Source organism: Alosa sapidissima, chromosome 14 (assembly GCF_018492685.1).
Source record: "Alosa sapidissima isolate fAloSap1 chromosome 14, fAloSap1.pri, whole genome shotgun sequence".
NCBI classification, from domain to species: Eukaryota; Metazoa; Chordata; class Actinopteri; order Clupeiformes; family Clupeidae; genus Alosa; species Alosa sapidissima.
In genome coordinates, this window is record NC_055970.1 from 13,276,991 (window position 1) to 13,298,052 (window position 21,062).

Consider the following 21,062-nt stretch of genomic DNA (forward strand, 5'->3'; position numbering starts at 1 on the left):
ATATCTGTGGTCATCAAACCCAGGCACCACAACTGCTCAGGAGTCCTGTTAAAAATAAACACATAAAAGTTAAAACTAAAACTACACAGGACATGCTGATATTTAAGCAATGAATAATTTCTATGTGTGTTGAGACACATAAGGTGTGTGTGTACGGCAATTCCATTACCAGTTAAGCTAATTTCACTCTCCAAAATTACAGCTTGACTATGGATATTTAATACATAAGTAAATTGTGACCGACATACCTCCATACTGGATACTGGAACAGAAACTCTGTGAAATCTGTGTCACAGATGTAAGGGCACAAACATGAGGGGTGAGGAGAAATGCGTAAGAATCAACTATTTGACCAATGCTACAACCAGCAAGTTTCTAAACTAGTATTTACGATCAATTAATGTGTTTTTTCTAATTTAACAAACAGAATATGCACGTTAACCCTACAATAGTTCAGTTAGCCTAATAACCTAATATTATGCTAATCCAGCCAGACAAGGAGCTAACTAAAGTTAACGTTAGCTATTCGCTAGCGTTAGCTACTGTACGGTTAACATTACAGACTAAGTAATAACGTTCTAGACTACGACTAATGTTGATGTTAAGCTACACTAACATATTTCTCAGAAATGTTTTTTTCTCTAATTTAACAAACAGAATGTGCACGTTAACCTTACAATAGGTCAGTTAGCCTAATGACCTAATTGTTGCCAGCAGCCAGCCAGACATGGAGCTAACTAAAGTTAACGTTAGCTATTCGCTAGGTCCTAGCGGTTAACATTACAGACTAATAATAAAGCTTTATTTCAGACTAAGTAATAACGTTCTAGACTATACAAAGAAGACCAATGTTGAAGTTAAGCTACACTAACATATTTCTCAGAAAACATACTCAGATGAAGACAGACATCACAAATGCCCGAATTCAGCCAAGGGATTCTTACCTGAAGAGACCTCTGCCCCTATTTTTTACAGTCTAGAATGCTCTGCCCACTGCCAGACGCCGTTTAGTTGTCTTCTTCGCAGCAGCAGACTTCTTCGACTGAGGAGGGCTGTCAATCAAATTTCACTCTTCAAACACGGCCAATCACAGCAGAGCTAGTACCAAACCTGGTTACCGCCCCCAAGTAAAGCAGAAATTCACTTTGCGCGAGCAGACATCACCTTCGAGAGAGCAGAGTGATTTTCGAGTGAGCGCTGTTCAGATTCCTCCTCGCAGAGAGTATTTGCACGCTCGCAGTTAATATCTACGAGTGTGAAATAATATAATACGCCCGCATGCATGTTTTATCGCTCGAGTGCTTTATGGCACTTTTCTGTCGCCATATGTGTCCTCTATGGGGCCTGAGTGTGTGTGTCTGTCTGTGCCTCTCTGTGTGTGTGTGTGTCCACTCTGTGGGCCCTAAGTGTGTGTGTGTCCTCTATAGGGGCCTGAATGTGTGTGAGTGTGTGTGTGTGTCCTCTATAGGGGCCTGAATGTGTGTGAGTGTGTGTGTGTGTCCACTCTGTGGGGCCTGGCTGTGTGTGTTTGTGTCCTCTATGGGGCCTGAGTGTGTGTGTGTCCTCTATAGGGGTCTGAATGTGTGTGAGTGTGTGTGTGTTTGTCCACTCTGTGGGGCTTCAGTGTGTGTGAGTGTTTGTTTGTGTGTGTGTGTCTCCTCTGTGGGCCCTGTGTATGTGTGTGTGTGTGTGTGTGTGTCCTCTGTGCGCCCTGAGTGTGTGTGTGTGTGTGTGTGCGTGTGTGTCTCCTCTGTGGGCCATGAGTATGTGTGTGTGTATGTGTGTCTCCTCCGTGGGGCCTAAGTGTGTGGGTTCAAATCGTGGCTTTCCCCCTTCAGCACTAAACCCCAAGTTGCATCGGGGACAATGTAATCTACTTTGGATTAAAAGTGTCTGCTAAATGATTAAATGTAAATGTAATGCATGTGTGTGTTTATGTGCCCATGGGCACGTTCACTAATGCATGTGTGTGTTTATATGCCCATGGGCATGTTCCCTGTAGAGTGGGCAGTGTGGCGGAGTGCCATATGTGGGGGTGGGCAGTGTGGCGGAGTTCCATCACTATGGTTACAGTACAACAACCAGGGATCCCACTCTAAGTCTAATGTAAAATTCCATGACTTTTACCTGACTTTCCCTGACAAAAAAACTGAAACTCCATGACCTACTATAATGAACGGTACAATATACCGACCAAAGAATTCAGAGCAGCTACAGAGCATTCAAGAATCTTTTACTTTTTTAGGAAGATGATTAAATGGGCATTGAATAAACAAAGTTTGGCTAATCACAACTACTCAAACAAGCAGTAAAGCTAATAACCAGATATACACCAATTCTGCAGGGAAATATATCTGTATTAATGTATTTCGGCAAGTCAATTTTAAACTGCTACAATAAAAATCCCTGATATTCCATGCCTTTGTCCCAAGAATGATCAAATTCCCTGACTTTCCATGTCTGGAATAAACTTTCTAAAATCCATGATATTCCAGAAATTCGATGACCCATGGGAACCCTGAACAACAGCCTGGCTGTCCTACTGAATTCAATATAAGAGTGTGTTATCTTCTCTAGATAAAATCCCAAGTCAAGTGTGTCACTTCATAGCTATGTCAGTTATGGTCAAGCATTTAACTGGACCATAACCTGATAATACAACTGTATACACACACACATACCCACACACACACACACACACACACATTGGCACAGCCCTCACTGTCGTGGGTCCACGTGAGCATACACACTGTTGTCCTGCTGTGCAGGTGTGTGTGTGTGTACTCGCACTTCCCCGTACTCCACCGTCTCTGCTGGTGTGTGTGTGTCACCTGGAGCTCGACGCTTATAAGCCGACACCTCCGCATACTCCAACTCATATGCCTCCGCTGGAGGGAAAGAGAGAGAGGGAGGGAGAGAGGGATGGAGAGAAAGAGGAAGAGAGGGATAGAGAGAAAGAGATGGAGAGAGAGGGAGGGATGGAGAGAGAGGGAGGGATGGAGAGAGAGAGGAGACACATTAAACTATTGAACAAGCTCAATTTGTGTGTGTGTGTGTGTGTTAGTGTTAATTTCGTCAGACGAGACGAGAGGAAATATGTTCGTCAACAACCTTTTTTGAGTATGACTAAGACGAGACGACGACGAGACGGCACTAATGTCCTGAAACACTAACTAAGACTATCTTAAGATGCATTGTTGTTGACGAAAAAAGAAGAGACTAAAATGTTTTGCATGAAATAAAAACTAAGATAAAATCTCTCTTCATTTTCGTCTACAAAATGAGAAGACAGAATATCTAGCTGTTACGTTTTCAAAATATTCCGAATGAGTTCATGCTCCTGTAGGCTAGTCTATGTGCGGTTGCTGCAACCCTGTGGCTGCAACACAAAACTACATGGAACAAGAACACCGGAGATTTCTGCCAGAGTTAAGCTAACTACCTAGCTTTATGACACAATGCTACATACCCAGAAGTTGAAGCTTCTCTCATACAAACTAACATCCCCCAGAATGTCCATACGAAAATGTTTAGCATGTAATGTCAACTATTTGACTAGTTACACTGATGATGCAAAGTTTGCTAGCAAGTTAGCTATGGATAAGATGGAGAGTTTGTTTGGGGAATGTGTTGCCTTTTGGGCGCATATCGCCATCTAGCGTGGCGGAGTAAAACATTAATACTTGGGTCTACGACAGTGTTTCTTAAACTTTTTCAGACGAAGGACAACTTAACTAACCCTAGCTAAAAAAAAAGAAAGATTAGACCTACTTCACCAGTATATTAGTCTACACAATAGGCCTACTCACTGAACCACCTTGCTTATTGTCTTTGCACTTTGCTTATTGTGTCAGAGGATTCATATGATTTAAACTGGCATATCTTACATAGACAGTGTTGCAGAACTGTTTGGATTTACATACAAGTTGGTTCAATATTGCAAACAACTCATCTATATTATATTTTACCACGTCTGCTCGCGGACCACTTGGGATAGCTTGCGGACCACCACACTTTGAGAAACACTGGTCTACGAATATCATGACAGTGGTCCAGTCAAATCTTTTACTGTCTATAGTCAAATCCCAGCCGAGCTATAATTGTAGCTTGACTTACCTGTGCATGTAAACATACTGACTGACAAAAAATCAGAATGAGTAATTATAACAGACGAGTAGCTCTGTGGACACACAATATTGTTGGAAAATTGAGATGTGTGAAACACTATTTGACTCAAATGGTAATCAGAAATAATTTGTTATAAAAAAAAAGACTAAACTGTTTTGACTAAAACTGACTAAGACTAAGATACCTTTAGTTTTCATTTGACTAAAACTAGACTAAAATGACGAGACTTTTAGTCGACTAAAACTTGACTAACAAAAATGATATTTGAATGACTAAATATGACAAAGACTAAAAAGGACATTTCGTCACAAGACTAAGACTAAATTAAAAATAGGTGAGGTAACGCTTTAGAATAACATGTGCTTATTAGGTATTAACAGTGCATAATAAGCAGTTAACAATTCATTACTAACAGTTAGTTAACTGTTGTTATCCTTTAATAACATTAACTAACTGTTAACATGCAGCTTGTAAGTGTTAATAAGCAGCCTTTTAAGTTGCTTACAAGCATATTTGTTAACAGTTGTAAGTGTTAACAAGCAGCTTGTTAATGGTGTATAAGACAAAGAGGTGGATAACTAATACGCTTATAAGACCTTTCTTACCTATTTGTAGTACATTTTGCAGCCCCCCAATCTAAAGCGAGGACCATGTAGCCTATAGTTCCACAAGCCCAACCTTCTATCTCTCTATATACTGTATCTCTCTATCTAGCTTGGTTTAGCTGTGAGAAATGCACCTTCAAAATTGTTGCAGTGAGCAGGACCCGAACCGCGGTCTCCCGCGTCAGGGGGTGCATCGCTACTTTTTGGGTTCGGACGCAACTCTGTCGGAGGCGGGCCGGGTTCGGACAGAAATTTGCGGCCCGATCCGCACTCTAGTGTGTGTGTGTGTGTAAGATGTTCCTCCTTGATAAACTCACCTGCTGGAGGCTTCCTGCTCTTGCATCTGCTCCTCCTGTTCGCCGTGGCAACATCAGAATACACCACCTCCTGGGCTTCCACACCTGATGAAGTCACGCATGCAGACAACGCACAACATGGAAAGTGTGTGTGCCTGTATGTGTGTGCGTGTGTGTGTGTGTGTGTGCGCATGTGTGTGCGCGTGTGTGTGTATGTGTGTGTGTGTGTGTCTGTGTGTACGTGCGATCCTGCGCAGGTGTGTTTGTTGTTATATTACCTTGCATGTCTGATCTTCTGGTGTTGCTAGTTACCTTGACATACACTACACCATCAGGGTCTTCCTTTACTGCAGACACACACACACAGACACACACACACACACACCTTTAGTCCTGTGTGTTGATTACTGCAGCATGTAAACAGGTTGAACTCAAACATAAGACTCTAAGGTTGAGCATCCATGTATGTCTCAGCTGCAGCTCCAACATGCAAATGAATAAAAATGTATGTGTGTGTGTGTGTCTGTGTGTGTGTGTGTGTGTGTGTGTGTCAGAGGCTTTCTGACCTGGTGTGTGTGTATTTCTCCTTTTCCTCCAGATGTAGAACATCCACGCAGCAACACACAGACACACAAGGATGAACACCAGGAAGGATGACACATAAATCACTGCAGTGTATGAGAGAAGACACACACACACACACTGTTACAACCTGCTCTGAGCCGCAACACATAGGGAATGGGGACAACAGAGAAAACTTTAACAGATAAAGTATTTAACAGATTTGACTAGGATAACATAATGTTTGCAGTCTGAATAAACGCAATTCCAATAGTTTTTTACAATAGTTTATTTTGCTTGCCAGTTACAAAATCTGCATGATACAACTGTCATGGGTAGTTTTCTACTGCAATATTTCTCGTTTTTTTTCCGGGAATAAAATGTCAAATGGGCAGCCAAGAGTAATATTACTCATTTCATTACTATGACTTTATAGAGGTCTCAGTGCAATACTGACTATCTTATAATCTTTATAGGGGTCTCAGGAAAGTGCAATACTGACTATTTTATAATCTTTATAGGGGTCTCGGTGCAATACTGACTATCTTATAATCTTTATAGGGGTCTCAGATGGGCAGTGTCGTAAATTGACGTTAAAAACAGGATTATCATCTGCACATGCGGGAACATGTTGCACATGCACAGAACAGCTCGGGCACCGACAGCCATGTCACATAGCGCATGCGTTATGTTGCACATTATGGCAAAGGGGACATGCAGCTCGTCATGCGTTTCCCAAAGTATATGCACCAATAAAATAAAGTACATTAAATAATTTAAATTATTAATAAAAGCAATAATTGCATGAAATACAGGTTGTTCACAAGTATCGAAGCTTGAGTCCGAGTCAAGTCTAAAGTCTTTTGAGGTGAGTTGCAAGTCAAGTCTGAAGTCACTGTTTTTGTGACTCGAGTCCCCATCATCTGTGTAACATCATGAAACAGACGGAGAATAAGTACATTTGTTTGTATTGAGAAGTGATTCTGTCATAGTTTTTGCACAAATTAAAGCAGAAATACACCAAATGGTGAATAAAATGTTCAAGTGTAATGAAGTCTTGGATTTGTTATTTACCTATTCAGATTCTGAAGGAGAATTTCTGCCTTTTGGAGATGACAATTGATCGTTTATAGACTGATAGTCATGGTGTGTCTGTGAATGGAGGTGCGTCTTTGTGTGTGTACGACAGTGTCTCTAAGCATACAATGTGTATTTCGACTCTTTGTCCAACATAGCTGGAGGTGGCAGTGGGAAACGTGATGATGTACAGACAGCAGGAGGAGTAAAAATAGGGCTCTGAAGAACTACAAAGTTACCCAAGATAGGAACAGATTTGACTACATAGAGACTATTTTATGGTATAGGCTAGTATATAGGCCTTGTGGTTATGGTATAGGCTAGTATATAGGTATTGTGGTTATAGTATATTTTATGGTATAGGCTAGTATATAGGCCAGTGATGTCATGATATGCAAATTAGATGAATACATACCCCCATAAACTTTTGATCATACTCTGATTTTTCACATTTACAGTTGGACTTTATCTCTGACCAAATTCAAGCCTTTTGAAATGTTGATGTCAAAATCCAGTGTTGTTTTTTTTAAACCTTGGCGCCTAAAGATACTGATGACGGTAATAGCCGCACAGTGAGATGACCGTCTTACCTGAGACTGGGCGCTCTGTGTGGGCAGAGGGGAGGGTGTGGTTAGCTGGTGGAGTGGTGGAGGCACCTGAAAGGAAACAGCACCTGTAGCACCATATGTGACTGAAACACTCCCTCCAGCAGAGGGCGCAAACATCTTACAAACAGGCTGCATGGGTTTACAGTAATATGTCTAATTGATGATAAATACGTTATAATACCAACACATGGTAGATGCAACAGGCAGTTCAATAACACATTTATAATCCAGTGTTTTGAAATCATCACTGCAGATCAAATGTTTTCATTTGATCAACCGCTCAAACATAGATACTTATGTGCATCATCTATTAGTATTTCATTCTCTAATTACCAATCAGAGTTGTAGACATCATGGCATTTACATGAGTTTGCCCCAGAGCAGAATCATTATTGACCTGCCTGATGTCTGTATTACAGATTACAGAGGTAATCATGATTACTGTAAATCACTCAGGTGTGAAGTCACTGACCATAGCAGAGCTCCATCAGTCTGGTGGTGTGTTTGCTGCTGACGTGGTTCCTGACGCTGCAGGTGAGTTGTCCAGTCACATTCCCCCTCAGCAGGAGAGGCTGGTTATCTGAACTGAGATCAGCATCAGCTTCACCCAGGGGCCTCCCATCCAGAGACCAGCTGTACTGAGGACTGTCCCCATTGGAGGAGCACCTTACACTCCTCTCCCCATTGGCTGAGCAGCTGATTGACAGGTCCACACCAGACACAGGGGCTGAGGGGATAATGATAAATATAAGATTATGTAAATAATTAGTAAAGGTATGAACTTACTAAACCTCGCTGTAGATCAGTGTGACACTGAGGAAGATTATTGAACTTCTTTAAGCTTCAGAGGAGAGATGAAGTGATTTACCTTCTATAATCAGCTGCACTGTGTGATCTCCCACTGATTTCCCTGTTGCCTCCTTAATGATCTGGACTCCGTATGTTCCTGCGTCTCTCGTCTCTGCAGGGTTTATAATCATGGTCCCGTTATCAGGAACAAACTGCCACGTCACACTAAATGATTGATTAGTGAACACCGGTGTTAATTTTCTCATTGTGAAGAGTTTGTTATTTCCCCTGTATAACTGGAGGCTCAGGTCATGTCCACTGGCGTTCTTCATCAGCTGCAGGTAGACAGGTCCTCCCAGAGCCCCATAACATGTAGCATTCTGAGTAGCATTACACATGGAGTCCAGACCTGCATTAAGAGAGGAGATTCATTCTCATCACATGAACACATCAGTATGAATGACTCCAGACCTGCATTAAGAGAGGAGATTCATTTGGACACATCAGGAAGAATGAGTCCAGACCTGAATTAAGAGAGGAGCTGACCAGATAGAAACCCTTTACTGGCGCTAAACAGATGAGAAATCTTATGCATTAATGTGCACTGAGGATGATGTAAATAGCCATTATTGACACAAATGCTGTAAACTAATCACTAATGCGTTGGGCTGAATCTAGGTGTGGAGAGATGACACATGCGAAGGCAGGTGCAAGAGGCCACTGTCTGTGTGTGTGTGTGCATGTGTGTGTCTGTGTGTGTGTGTGTGTATAGTATAAGTATAAGTATATATACTCTTTTGATCCCGTGAGGGAAATTTGGTCTCTGCATTTATCCCAATCCGTGAATTAGTGAAACACACTCAGCACTAATCCCGGCGCAGTGAGCTGCCTGCAACAACAGTGGCGCTCGGGGAGCAGTGAGGGGTTAGGTGCCTTGCTCAAGGGCACTTCAGCCGTGCCTACTGGTCAGGGTTCGAACCGGCAACCCTCCGGTTACAAGTCCGAAGTGCTAACCAGTAGGCCACGGCTGCCCCTAAATGGGTGTGTGGGTGGGTGTGTGTGTGTGTGTTTGTGTGTGTGTGTTTGCATGTGTGTGTGTGTGTGTGTGTGTGTGCAAGTGTGTGTGTGTGTGTGTATGGGTGAGCGTGTGTGTATGGGTGAGTGTGTGTGTCTGTGTGTGTGTGTGTGCGTGGGTGAGTGTGTGTGCGTGGGTGAGTGTGTGTGCGTGTTTGTGTGTGCGTGTGTGTGTGTGTGTGTGTGTGTGCATGTGTATGTTTGTGTGTGTGTGTGTGTGTGTGTGTGTGCATGTGTGTGTGTGTATGTGTGTGCATGGGTGTGTGCACATGTGTGTGTGTGTGTGTGCATGGGTGTGTGTGTGTGTATGGGTGTGTGTCTGTGTGCATGTGTGTGTGTGTGTGTGCATGTATGGGTGTGTGTGTGTGCATATGGGTGTGTCTGTGTGCATGTGTGTGTGTGTGGGTGCATGGGGGTGTGTGTGCATGGGTGTGTGTATGTATAGTATAAGTATATATACTCTTTTGATCCCGTGAGGGAAATTTGGTCTCTGCATTTGTGTGCATGGGTGTGTGTGAGAAAGGCCGATGGAGGCTGATTGTTGAGCAGACCTAAACCCTTTACTGACTGATGTAACTGATCAGCACTGATACAGATGAACAGACCAGTTCAGTTGCTGTAAACTAATCACTCATGCGTTGGGGTGAATCAGGGTGTGCAGAGATGACACATTAGTGTTTTTGTGTCTGTGTGTGTAGCTGTGTATGTGTGTGTGTGTGTGTGTTTGTGTGTCTGTGTGTCTCTGTATGTCTATGTGTGTTGGAGCCATTTCTGCTATTTGTAATTTATAAGTTAGTAGGCTATGAGTATAATTTATGTAAGATTATTGTATAGTTTGTAATATGTAGCGCATTTGTGTCACAGGGTGCTTGATTGTAGGCACGGATTGGGTGCCTCTGCTCCGCCTACTTAGATACGCACACACAGGTGAAGCAGCTGATGAGTTTGAATGAGCTGGCGGGAGTGGAGGAAGATAGTTTTTTTTTTACCGTGGTCTGATCGTAGCCTACTCTAATTTATGTAACATATGCATTCGAACATAATAAATACTGAAGGAATAACGATACCTACGCGTACAAGACCTTGTCTACTCTTGTCAAAGTGGATCCGAGCAAAAACGCGTCGGATGCCACAATGTAAGTCAAAAAACCCTACCAGGCGGCTTTTCGTAGTTAGAAAGTTGGACACTCTCTTGTACAAACGATTTAATTCCTGGAAACATTCACCAAGAGGATTTTCGCCCAACGCATCTGAAGGATTGCTTCACGTTTATTCACCTGTTGCACCGGGTCCGTGAGTAAAAGTTTGTTCCCGAAGTTACGGATATGCCAGCAAATGTTTCATAGAACATCAGCCAAACATTCTAAATGAACTCGTAAACATTGTCCAAGCTACAAGGACTTCAAATGTGTCACGACACCACCAGGTTCTCCACCAGTCTCTGCTCCAACTCCCAATCTAATTCCCCTGTCTACTGATTACCCAATCATCCAATCTCCCGTTTGCCACTCCCCAGCACCTGTAGCCAATCTCCTACTGCCTTTATAAACCCCTGTCACTCTGCTCTCTCTGTCTGGCCTCTTCAACGGAGACACTTACTCCAGCGCACGGACTGCTCCTTGTTTCTGGAATTTCCTGCTATGTCCCAGGTTGTAGAACTTTTATGTTGGACATTTTCTATTGGACTTTTTCTGTTGGACGATATCCTCTTGCAAGATTGGAGCCTTTATGTAGGACTGCCTTGTTTGTCAAGTCAAGATCTTCTGAGAGTTAACTTCACTTCAAGACCGTGTTTAAATTCTCCTGCCTTGGTTGCTGTTTTCAAATTAAAACGACTTGATTGAGCCTAACCTTGTTTCCTGAGTCTGTGTGCCCTGACAAAATGCTGGAATTAGACCGCAGAAATAAATGCAAATAATAACTAAAACAGAGATTCATCAAACTGCGGAACTTTCACCTTAATTGCAACAATGTCTAATCCAGTGGAAGAACAATCAGAACGTAAAGGCTTAAGCGCAACCCGCAGCGGAAAACTAGGGGTTTGTACGAGAAGGCTGAATGAAGTAAAAGTATTGTTTGACAATGGATCTAACGTTGAAGTGATGAGTGAGAGTATTGATGCATTAAAAAGGGCTATGAATGAATTAAAAGAAGCGCACGCATCCGTGCAGGCATTAATGTCGGAGGAAGAAAAGGAGACCGATCAAACAATGGTTTGAGCCTAAAATGAGTATGTTTGAAGATTATGCAAGTCGTGTTGATGACTGGATAAAATCAAAATTAGAAGCACCCAAAAACTCTCAATCAGAGATCGCTCAGGATGAAATTAAGCCAGGGGATAGTGTGTCTAGGGCTGGGTCAAAGACGTCTATTTCGTCAAGGGCGTCAATCATTTCTATGACCGCGCAAACTGCTGCTGAGAGAGCTGCCCTTGGGGCAAAGGCAGCAGGTCTGCAACAAATCCATGCTCTGGAAATCGAAAAAAACACAGCTTCAAAGCAGAATGGAACTAGTAGATATACAAACTAAAATTGCTGCTGCTGATGCAAGATTGAAAACTTTGCAAATTTATGAATCAAGTGTTACACTTCAATCTAGGGACTTTGCTTCACAAAATCAAGGTGATGGAATGAATGAATATTTTGAAAGTTATGCTGAAAGATCTCCTATTGAATTCACAAGACTTGGTACTGTTCCTAAGACACCTCTCCAGAATTATGGAGGAACCAATACCACAGCCAAAACCAATAATAAACAGGCCTTCTTTCACTACTGGAATAACTTCCCAAGCACAAGCAAATAGTGGATACCAGCCCACAAGAAGGAGGCGAGCAACAGAACATGTTATACCCCCTCTGGCTCCTCAAATGCCACCTGGACTGCCACACAGTCCGCCCAACACTCAAAATGACCTTGCAGACTTAATAATTCAGCAACAGAAGCAACTTTCTCTCCCAATCAGAGAAATACCTGTCTTCAATGGTGATCTTTTGAGCTATCGCCCATTTGTTCATGCGTTTGAACACTGTGTGGAAGGAAAAACTGACAACAACATAGACCGTCTTTATTTCCTAGAACAATATACCTCTGGGCAGCCAAAAGAGTTAGTTCGAAGCTGCCTACATATGGATGTAAATCGTGGATATGTGGAATATGTGGAAGTGGCGTTCAACAAGCCATGCATTTTCTGCAAAGGAAATCACTTCATGGAATCTTGTCACCAGATGGCAGCAAAACAACATAATGAAAAAATTAAGTTTTTAAAAGAAAACGGAATGTGCTTCGCTTGTCTTGTCAAAGGTCATACAAGTAGTGCATGCAAAAAGCGTTTGACCTGCCAATCATGTCAGAAAAAACATCCAACAATTCTCCATATCCATCAGCAAAAAGCCTCAGATCAATGGCCTTTTGCGCAGAGCCAGACTAGCCATAATGTCCGAGTGGAACAGTGTGCAGTCCCCGCAGCTATCAGTAGCAACTCTGTGGCAGTTACTATGTCTACGAAGCATACTGGGGCCTGCATATCCGACTGTAAACTTGCCATTGTGCCTGTGAAGGTGAAAGCCGTGAAGGGCAACAAAAGCATACAAACCTACGCATTCCTCGATCCTGGAAGCAATGCATGCTTTTGCACGGAGAAGCTGATGGAAGATCTGTGTGTTGAGGGCAGAAGAACTGAAATCCTATTAAAAACTATGGGACAAGAGAAACCTGTGAGTACTTACCGTGTCATTGGCTTAGAGGTGAGCAGCATTGACAGAATGAACTTCACACACTTACCCGAAATCTTCACGCAATCCAGCATTCCAGTGAGCCATGAAAACATAGTCACGAAGAAAGACATACAAAAGTGGCCTTATATGAAGGACGTTAAACTTACCAACATTAAAGCAGACATTGCTCTGCTTATTGGAGCCAATGCCCCATGGGCACTAGAGCCTTGGAAGATAGTACATAGCCAAGGAGACGGGCCTTATGCTGTTAAGACCGAACTAGGATGGCTCATCAATGGTCCATTGAGTGCCGGAGCACATACTGATGAACGTGGCCGACTCAGTGTCTCTTCAAACAGAATCCATGTGGCAAAACTGGAGGATCTGCTGGTCAAGCAGTACAATCTCGACTTCCCGGAAAGGGCCTGTGAAGAGCAAGCAGAGCTGTCCTTTGAGGACAAAAAGTTCCTGAGGATAGCTGATGAGTCAGTCGTGAAGAAGGATGGTCATTATGTGATGCGAAGTTGACCATGCCAAACAACAAGGCCGTAGCCGAGCTGGGAGCCATGACTCTGCGTAAGAAACTTTTAAGGAACAAGGACTTTCACTCCGATTACACAAAGTTCATGAAGGCAATGTTCGATAAAGGTCATGCAGAAAGAGTACCGGATGACCAACTGTCCAAAAGCAATGGTAAGGTGTGGTACATACCCAATCACGGCGTCTACCATAAGAAAAAGAACAAAATTTGTGTTGTGTTTGACTGTACTGCATCATTTCAGGGCACTTCATTGAACCTTCAGCTACTTCAAGGACCTGATCTAATGAACACACTTCTGGGCGTTATCCTCAGATTCAGACAGAAACCAGTAGCCATGATGGCAGATATTGAGGGGATGTTCCATCAAGTCAGAGTCCCTGAAAATCATGCTGACTTTCTGCGTTTCGTATGGTGGCCTGATGGTGATGTCAGTCAACCCCTCACAGACTACAGAATGGTAGTGCATCTCTTTGGTGCTGTCTCCTCGCCAAGCTGTGCCAATTATACACTAAAGAGGACCGCCTTAGACAATGAGGGTAAGGTGGCCACAGATGTTCTGAATACCATCAGAAATCATTTTTACGTAGACGACTGCCTAAAGTCTGTTGCCTCGGACAGCCAAGCTATATGTCTGGTCAGGGAGCTCAGAGTAGCATGTGCTACAGGAGGCTTCAGGTTGACAAAATGGGTTAGCAATAGCAACTCTGTGCTAGCCTCAATCCCAGAAGAAGATCGAGCCTTGAAGGAGATTGTAGATGTCAATCTGGAGAAGAGCGACCTGCCACTAGAGCATGCTCTTGGCGTTCAGTGGAGCATTGCTACAGACACCCTATGCTTCGATATCTCTCTGAAACAACAGCCTTACACACGGCGGGGCATTCTCTCAGTCGCCAACTCTGTTTACGATCCTCTCGGATTTCTTGCGCCTATGGTCCTTCCAGTAAATGCTTTATGTGCAGAAGGGGTCAGGTCAAAGAAATGTTCTCTGACAACGGCACCAACTTTGTTGGAGCGGAACGTGAGTTGAGAGAAGCACTCTCTCTTCTAAATCATTGCCAGATCCAACAACGTCTATCAGCAAGAGGAAAAACATGGAGGTTTAATCCACCCTTTGGCTCACACCATGGAGGCTCTTGGGAGCGACTCATACGTACCATCAAAAAGGTCCTCTATTCTGTAATCAGACAGCAGAAGCTGGATGATGAGAGCCTGCAGACAGTTCTGTGTGAGGTTGAGAGTATCCTGAACGATAGACCTATCACTGCGGTTTCAAATGATATGTGTGATCCAGAGGCCCTTACTCCTAACCATCTGCTCTTGCTGAAAGGGAAACCCCTGCTGCACCAGGATTATCTCAGAAGGATGATTGCTATTCCAGACGGAGATGGAAACAGGTGCAGTACATCACTGACCTGTTCTGGAAGCGCTTTGTCAAAGAGTACCTACCCCTTATGCAGGAAAGGCAAAAGTGGAACGTGATCAGAAAGAACCTCAAGACAGATGACATCGTACTGATTGTGGATGAAACATCACCGCGCAATTCATGGCCTATGGGGAGAGTGATCGAGACCATCCCAGACAGCAGAGGATATGTACGACGAATGAAAGTTCGAACCCAGAGTAACATCCTAGAGAGGCCTATTACTAAGTTATGCCTACTCCTGGAGGCCTAACTTGACTGGACTCTGACTCTGACTGACCCTTTCGTTGACCCTGACTTTGCACGCCTTCATGTACTGACAAACCTACATATCTGGACTTGCGTGCCCACACACCAGTACACTTGCACCCATGGACTTTTAAATTCTACACTACATATACATACATGGACTCCACATTTTCGCACCACATTACACTCATGACATTTTTGCTGTCCATTGGACTCTAGAGACTGTGCACACACACCCTGGCCTTTGGGGGGGATTCTGGGGATCACTGATTGTGAAAAAAAAAAAAGGAAACAAATGTAAAAAAATATATATCCAAATGTATTGTCCTGAAATGTTTTGACATCCTTGAATGAATGATGATTATTGTGGACTGATGTTTGCACTGGTTTAGGGTAGCATCAGATAACATTTTTATTTTAGTTTTACATTATGGCTCCATATTTAGTATTTTGAGTAATTGTTAAATATTATGGACAATTAGGGGCCGGGATGTTGGAGCCATTTCTGCTATTCAAGTTATTTGTAATTTATAAATTAGTATGAGTATAATTTATGTAAGATTATTTTATAGTTTGTAATATGTAGCGCATTTGTGTCACAGGGTGCTTGATTGTGGGCACGGATTGGGTGCCTCTGCTCCGCCTACTTAGATACGCACACACAGGTGAAGCAGCTGATGAGTTTGAATGAGCTGGCGGGAGTGGAGGAAGATAGTTTTTTTTTTACCGTGGTCTGATCGTAGCCTACTCTAATTTATGTAACATATGCATTCGAACATAATAAATACTGAAGGAATAACGATACCTACGCGTACAAGACCTTGTCTACTCTTGTCAAAGTGGATCCGAGCAAAAATGCGTCGGATGCCACAATAATGTGTGTCTCTGTGTGTAACTGTGTATGTGTGTTTGTTTGTATGTGTGTGTTGCAAAAATGACGCGCCTTTGCAAGACATTTATAATGCAAAATCTTTCAAAAGTCTTTTAAAAAATGTGTTCTTTCAAAACATTCCACATGTCCACCATGTGAATAAGCACACAAGGCACCAACCACACACACAGACTATAGAGGGAAAACACTTTTGTGTTTTTGGCTTTTGTTTCTTCAGTATGCAGAGAATTTGCGAACATGCATACACAGGTATTCAAATAGTATGGAAGTAGTATGTATGGAAGTATGGAAGCTTATATCACTACAGATCGACCTCAGGTAGGCGTGTTGAGAACTTTACAAACATGGAGGCAGAGAGAGCAGGAGGAAGAGGAAGTCAACCCAGATGAGGAGATGACCAGGCCTCTTCTACCTACAATACTGCACAGAGAACTCTGCAAGCGTGGAACCAGTGTGAGCAGGAGAGAGTGGAGGAGGAGATGACCAGGCCTCTACCTACACCATCACACAGACACACTCCTCACATCTCTACATCACATACACACTCCTCACATCTCTACATCATCACACACACACACACTCCTCACATCTCTACATCACACACACACACTCCTCACATCTCTACACCATCACACACACACACTCCTCACATCTCTACATCATCACACACACACTCCTCACATCTCTACATCACACACACACACTCCTCACATCTCTACACCATCACACACACACACTCCTCACATCTCTATATCATCACACACACACTCCTCACATCTCTACTACAACACACACACACACACTCCTCACATCTCTACATCACACACACACTCCTCACATCTCTACTACAACACACACACACACACACACACTCCTCACATCTCTACATCACACACACACTCCTCACATCTCTACATCACACACACACACACTCCTCACATCTCTACATCACACACACATACTCCTCACATCTCTCCATCACACACACACACACACACACACTCCTCACATCTCTACATCACACACACACTCCTCACATCTCTACAACATCATCACACACACACTCCTCACATCTCTACATCATCACACACACACACTCCTCACATCTCTACAACATCACAAACACACACTCCTCACATCTCTACAACATCACACACACACACTCCTCACATCTCCACAACATCACACACACACACACACTCCTCACATCTCTACATCATCACACACACACTCCTCACATCTCTACATTACACACACACACACACTCCTCACATCTGAGTGCATATGGTGTTGCTGTACAGGACAGACAAGAGATCAGGTGTGAGGAGAGGTGTTGAGAGGAGTGAAGAGAGGTATGAGGAGAGGTGTGAAGAGAGGAGAGGAGAGGAGGAGAGGAGAGGAGAGGAGAGGTGTGAGGAGAGGAGAGGAGGAGAGGAGAGGAGAGGTGTGAGGAGAGGAGAGGTGTGAAGAGAGGAGAGGAGAGGAGAGGTGTGTTGAGAGGTGTGAGGAGAGGAGAGGAGGAGGAGAGGGGAGAGGAGAGGAGGAGAGGTGTGTTGAGAGGTGTGAGGAGAGGAGAGCTGTGAGGGGAGGAGAGGTGTGAGGAGAGGAGAGGTGTGAGGAGAGGAGAGGTGTGAGGGGAGGAGAGGAGAAGAGAGGAGAGGTGTGAGGAGAGGAGAGGAGAAGAGAGGAGAGGTGTGAGGAGAGGAGAGGGGAGGTGTGTTGAGAGGAGAGGTGTGTTGAAAGGTGTGTTGTCATCTGGGATAATAATGTTCTGTGCTGCTCAGCGGTGCGTTTCTGGACAGCCTAGTTGGCTAACTTCCGTCGCAACCTTTGTAGTGCGATCCATCATTCTTGGATTTGGTGTTTATAGAAAGGGTACTAGGGTTTGAACTCTCAATCGCAAACAAGAGTGAAAAGTCACACCTGTGTCCCAATTTGCTACTTCCGGCGTTCGAACACCGTAGTTCCAACAACGTTGTTGATGATGCAGTGATACATATCATTGGTGGAAACTGTGAGGGAAATTTGGTCTCTGCATTTATCCCAATCCGTGAATTAGTGAAACACACTGCACACAGTGAAGACACAGTGAGGTGAAGCACACACTAATCCCGGCACAGTGAGATGCCTGCAACAACAGCGGCGCTCGGGGAGCAGTGAGGGGTTAGGTGCCTTGTTCAAGGGCACTTCAGCCGTTCCTTCTGGTCGGGGTTCAAACCGGCAACCCTCTGGTGCTAACCAGTAGGCCACGGCTGCCCCCATTTACTGTACATTTTCTTACATTTACAGACAAGCTATACCTCCCAACAAAACTATGGATTGTTTTTGTAGTATTTACGAATGTTAACACACAACATCCCATAATAGCAAAAACAATATTCCAAACCTTAGATACAGTATAAAAACATCTGCTTCTGCAATGACACACAGCTGATTTATGTTGGGTATATTGGGCCAACCACAGCTGATTCCAGTCTGACTTAGACTCAGTGGCAAGGGTTATTTTTTCTATGACATTGACACTTATACAGTAAAAGGAAAACTTTGAGGAGTGATGATTTTGGAAACAGAAACAAAAAAAGACAAACACTGTCATGTCTGGACGAGGAAGAATAAGAGCAAGGGGCCCAGGGAGAAGAGCAGGCCCAGTGAAAGATGCAGTGAGAGGTGCAGGAGCAGTGAGAGATGCAGTGAGAGGTGCAGGAGCAGTGAGAGATGCAATGAGAGGTGCAGGAGCAGTGAGAGATGCAATGAGAGGTGCAGGAGCAGTGAGAGATGCAGTGAGAGGTGCAGGAGCAGTGAGAGGTGCAGGAGCAGTGATAGGAGCAGGTGCAGGGATAGGAGCAGGAGCAGTGATAGGAGCAGGTGCAGGGAGAGGAGCAGGAGCAGTGATAGGAGCAGGAGCAGTGATAGGAGCAGGAGCAGGGGGAGGAGCAGGTGCAGGGAGAGGAGCAGGAGCAGTGATAGGAGCAGGAGCAGTGATAGGAGCAGGTGCAGGGAGAGGAGCAGTGATAGGAGCAGGTGCAGGGAGAGGAGCAGGAGCAGGGAGAGGAGCAGGTGCAGGGAGAGGAGCAGGAGCAGTGATAGGAGCAGGTGCAGGGAGAGGAGCAGGAGCAGTGATAGGAGCAGGTGCAGGGAGAGGAGCAGGAGCAGGGGGAGGAGCAGGTGCAGGGAGAGGAGCAGGAGCAGGGAGAGGAGCAGGAGCAGTGATAGGAGCAGGTGCAGGGAGAGGAGCAGGTGCAGTGATAGGAGCAGGAGCAGTGATAGGAGCAGGTGCAGGGAGAGGAGCAGGTGCAGGGAGAGGAGCAGGAGCAGGGAGAGGAGCAGGAGCAGTGATAGGAGCAGGTGCAGGGAGAGGAGCAGGTGCAGTGATAGGAGCAGGAGCAGTGATAGGAGCAGGTGCAGGGAGAGGAGCAGGTGCAGGGAGAGGAGCAGGGAGAGGAGCAGGAGCAGGGGGAGGAGCAGGAGCAGTGATAGGAGCAGGTGCAGGGAGAGGAGCAGGGGGAGGAGCAGGAGCAGAGAGAGGAGCAGGGAGAGGAGCAGGTGCAGGGAGAGGAGCAGGAGCAGGGAGAGGAGCAGGAGCAGGGGGAGGAGCAGGAGCAGGGGGAGGAGCAGGTGCAGGGAGAGGGCAAGGTAAGAATGCATGGTGGTGGCATTCCAAGGGCTGCAAGAACAGTAGTCAGTGATGCCTTGGATAATATCAGATGCAATGTCGATGAAAACATGTGGCCTAACCCTGCAGATCGCAGAAATTAGATACAGTAGTAATTTTGTGGATTTTTTTAGTCCCCCCCCCCCCCCCTTTTTTATCTGGGCTTTTTGCTGTTGTTTTTTGTTCAGAATGCTCTTGTGTGTTTCATGGACATTTTGTTCACTGTTCTGTTCTATCATACTGTAAACAGTATATTTCTACCTCCTGTAGTAAACAGTAAAGGAAAAATAACTGATTTGCATGCAAATACCTGTAAAACTGAAACATAAAAGTCTATGCAGTTTTTGTAATGTCAACAATAGCCAGTATTTTGAAACCTGGTGTACTTTGATTGACTGCATGTACCTTGTGAAGTGAAAACAAGTGTTATTCTTTGACAGAGTTATTTCATTTTGAGTCAGATTTCCAGTGTTTTGGTAAAGTTAATGTGTGCAGAGAAAGATGTGTTCTCTTTAGAAATGATAAGTTAGTATATATTTAACTAAATATGTTTTTGAGAAGAAAATGATCCATTTGGACAAATGTGTTTTGTAGGTGTGAGTCTGTGTTAAGAGTTAAGAAAAAGTATCTGAAGTACGGGTAAGCGCTTGTTAGCGATTGAAAAAAACTGTAATTAGAGTAAATAATCATCCTTGCATGTAACACAAAGTTGGTGCATTTTCACATAGTAAACATTCTCGAAGAGAGAAAAGGAGTTTGCAGTAAAGCTATTTATTGGCTACATTTTGGTACCCCCTATGTCCCTTGGTGCCCTTGTGCATGATGTGCGTGGTGAATACAATTTTTAAACAGTTTCTCACCTATATATTTGCCCTGATGCACTCGTTGACGCAGACACACACACTCACTTTGGACTCCTCTCCCTACTGCTGTTATTAGCCAACAGAGCAACTAGGACAGGCGTGTGTAACTACAAAGTGGGATCTGGGTCTGTGGTTGCGCGGCAGTTCCTAGGTAATAATGTAAACTTGATTTGATGTACGATAAGAACAAACCTATTTGAAACTTGCAGAAATCATAATCAGAAGTTAATTTTCACCAACAACCGTGACAATTTGTGTCCCGGGAAATATTATTAATTATCCGGGACAGTCACTCAAAAAAGAGAACAATCCTGGGAAATCCAGTGCAGCCCTAAATGCATTTCTAAAAATGTCTACATACAGTACCACACCCACCTGCAAAAGCCTGTAACTCTGTTAGTTTAGTCTCAAAACAAAGTCAATGATTACAAACTTCATCATATCCGTTCAGACACTCTACTATAGCCTCTCTCCACTCTCTCTCTCTCTCTCTCACATACACACACACACCCTTACCATGAGTAGATGCAGCCAGCAGCACTAGAAGTCCCAACACAGTTTTCATCCTGGTCTGGAACACAGTCTTGATGAGTC

The 21,062-nt window shown here is 44.0% G+C and overlaps 1 protein-coding gene across 2 annotated transcripts in view; it reads right to left on the bottom strand.

Moving 5' to 3' along the window:
- Positions 1 to 2,216: 2,216 nt before the first annotated feature.
- Positions 2,217 to 21,062, bottom strand: part of LOC121681278 — a 26,843-nt gene continuing 7,997 nt past the window's right edge. The window contains exons 3-10 of one of the 2 annotated variants that reach the window (XM_042060921.1): positions 12,198 to 12,206; positions 8,144 to 8,185; positions 7,748 to 8,002; positions 7,258 to 7,323; positions 5,596 to 5,706; positions 5,308 to 5,376; positions 5,051 to 5,134; positions 2,217 to 2,885 (exon numbers count right to left, since the gene is read on the bottom strand). In XM_042060921.1, coding sequence (XP_041916855.1) covers positions 2,719 to 2,885; positions 5,051 to 5,134; positions 5,308 to 5,376; positions 5,596 to 5,706; positions 7,258 to 7,323; positions 7,748 to 8,002; positions 8,144 to 8,185; positions 12,198 to 12,206 — 803 coding nt within the window. In that variant the 3' untranslated portion in view covers positions 2,217 to 2,718. Of the gene's footprint in view, positions 2,889 to 5,050; positions 5,135 to 5,307; positions 5,377 to 5,595; positions 5,707 to 7,257; positions 7,324 to 7,747; positions 8,003 to 8,143; positions 8,186 to 12,197; positions 12,207 to 21,062 lie in introns of both variants that reach the window. The other variant, XM_042060920.1, reaches the window with a different exon arrangement.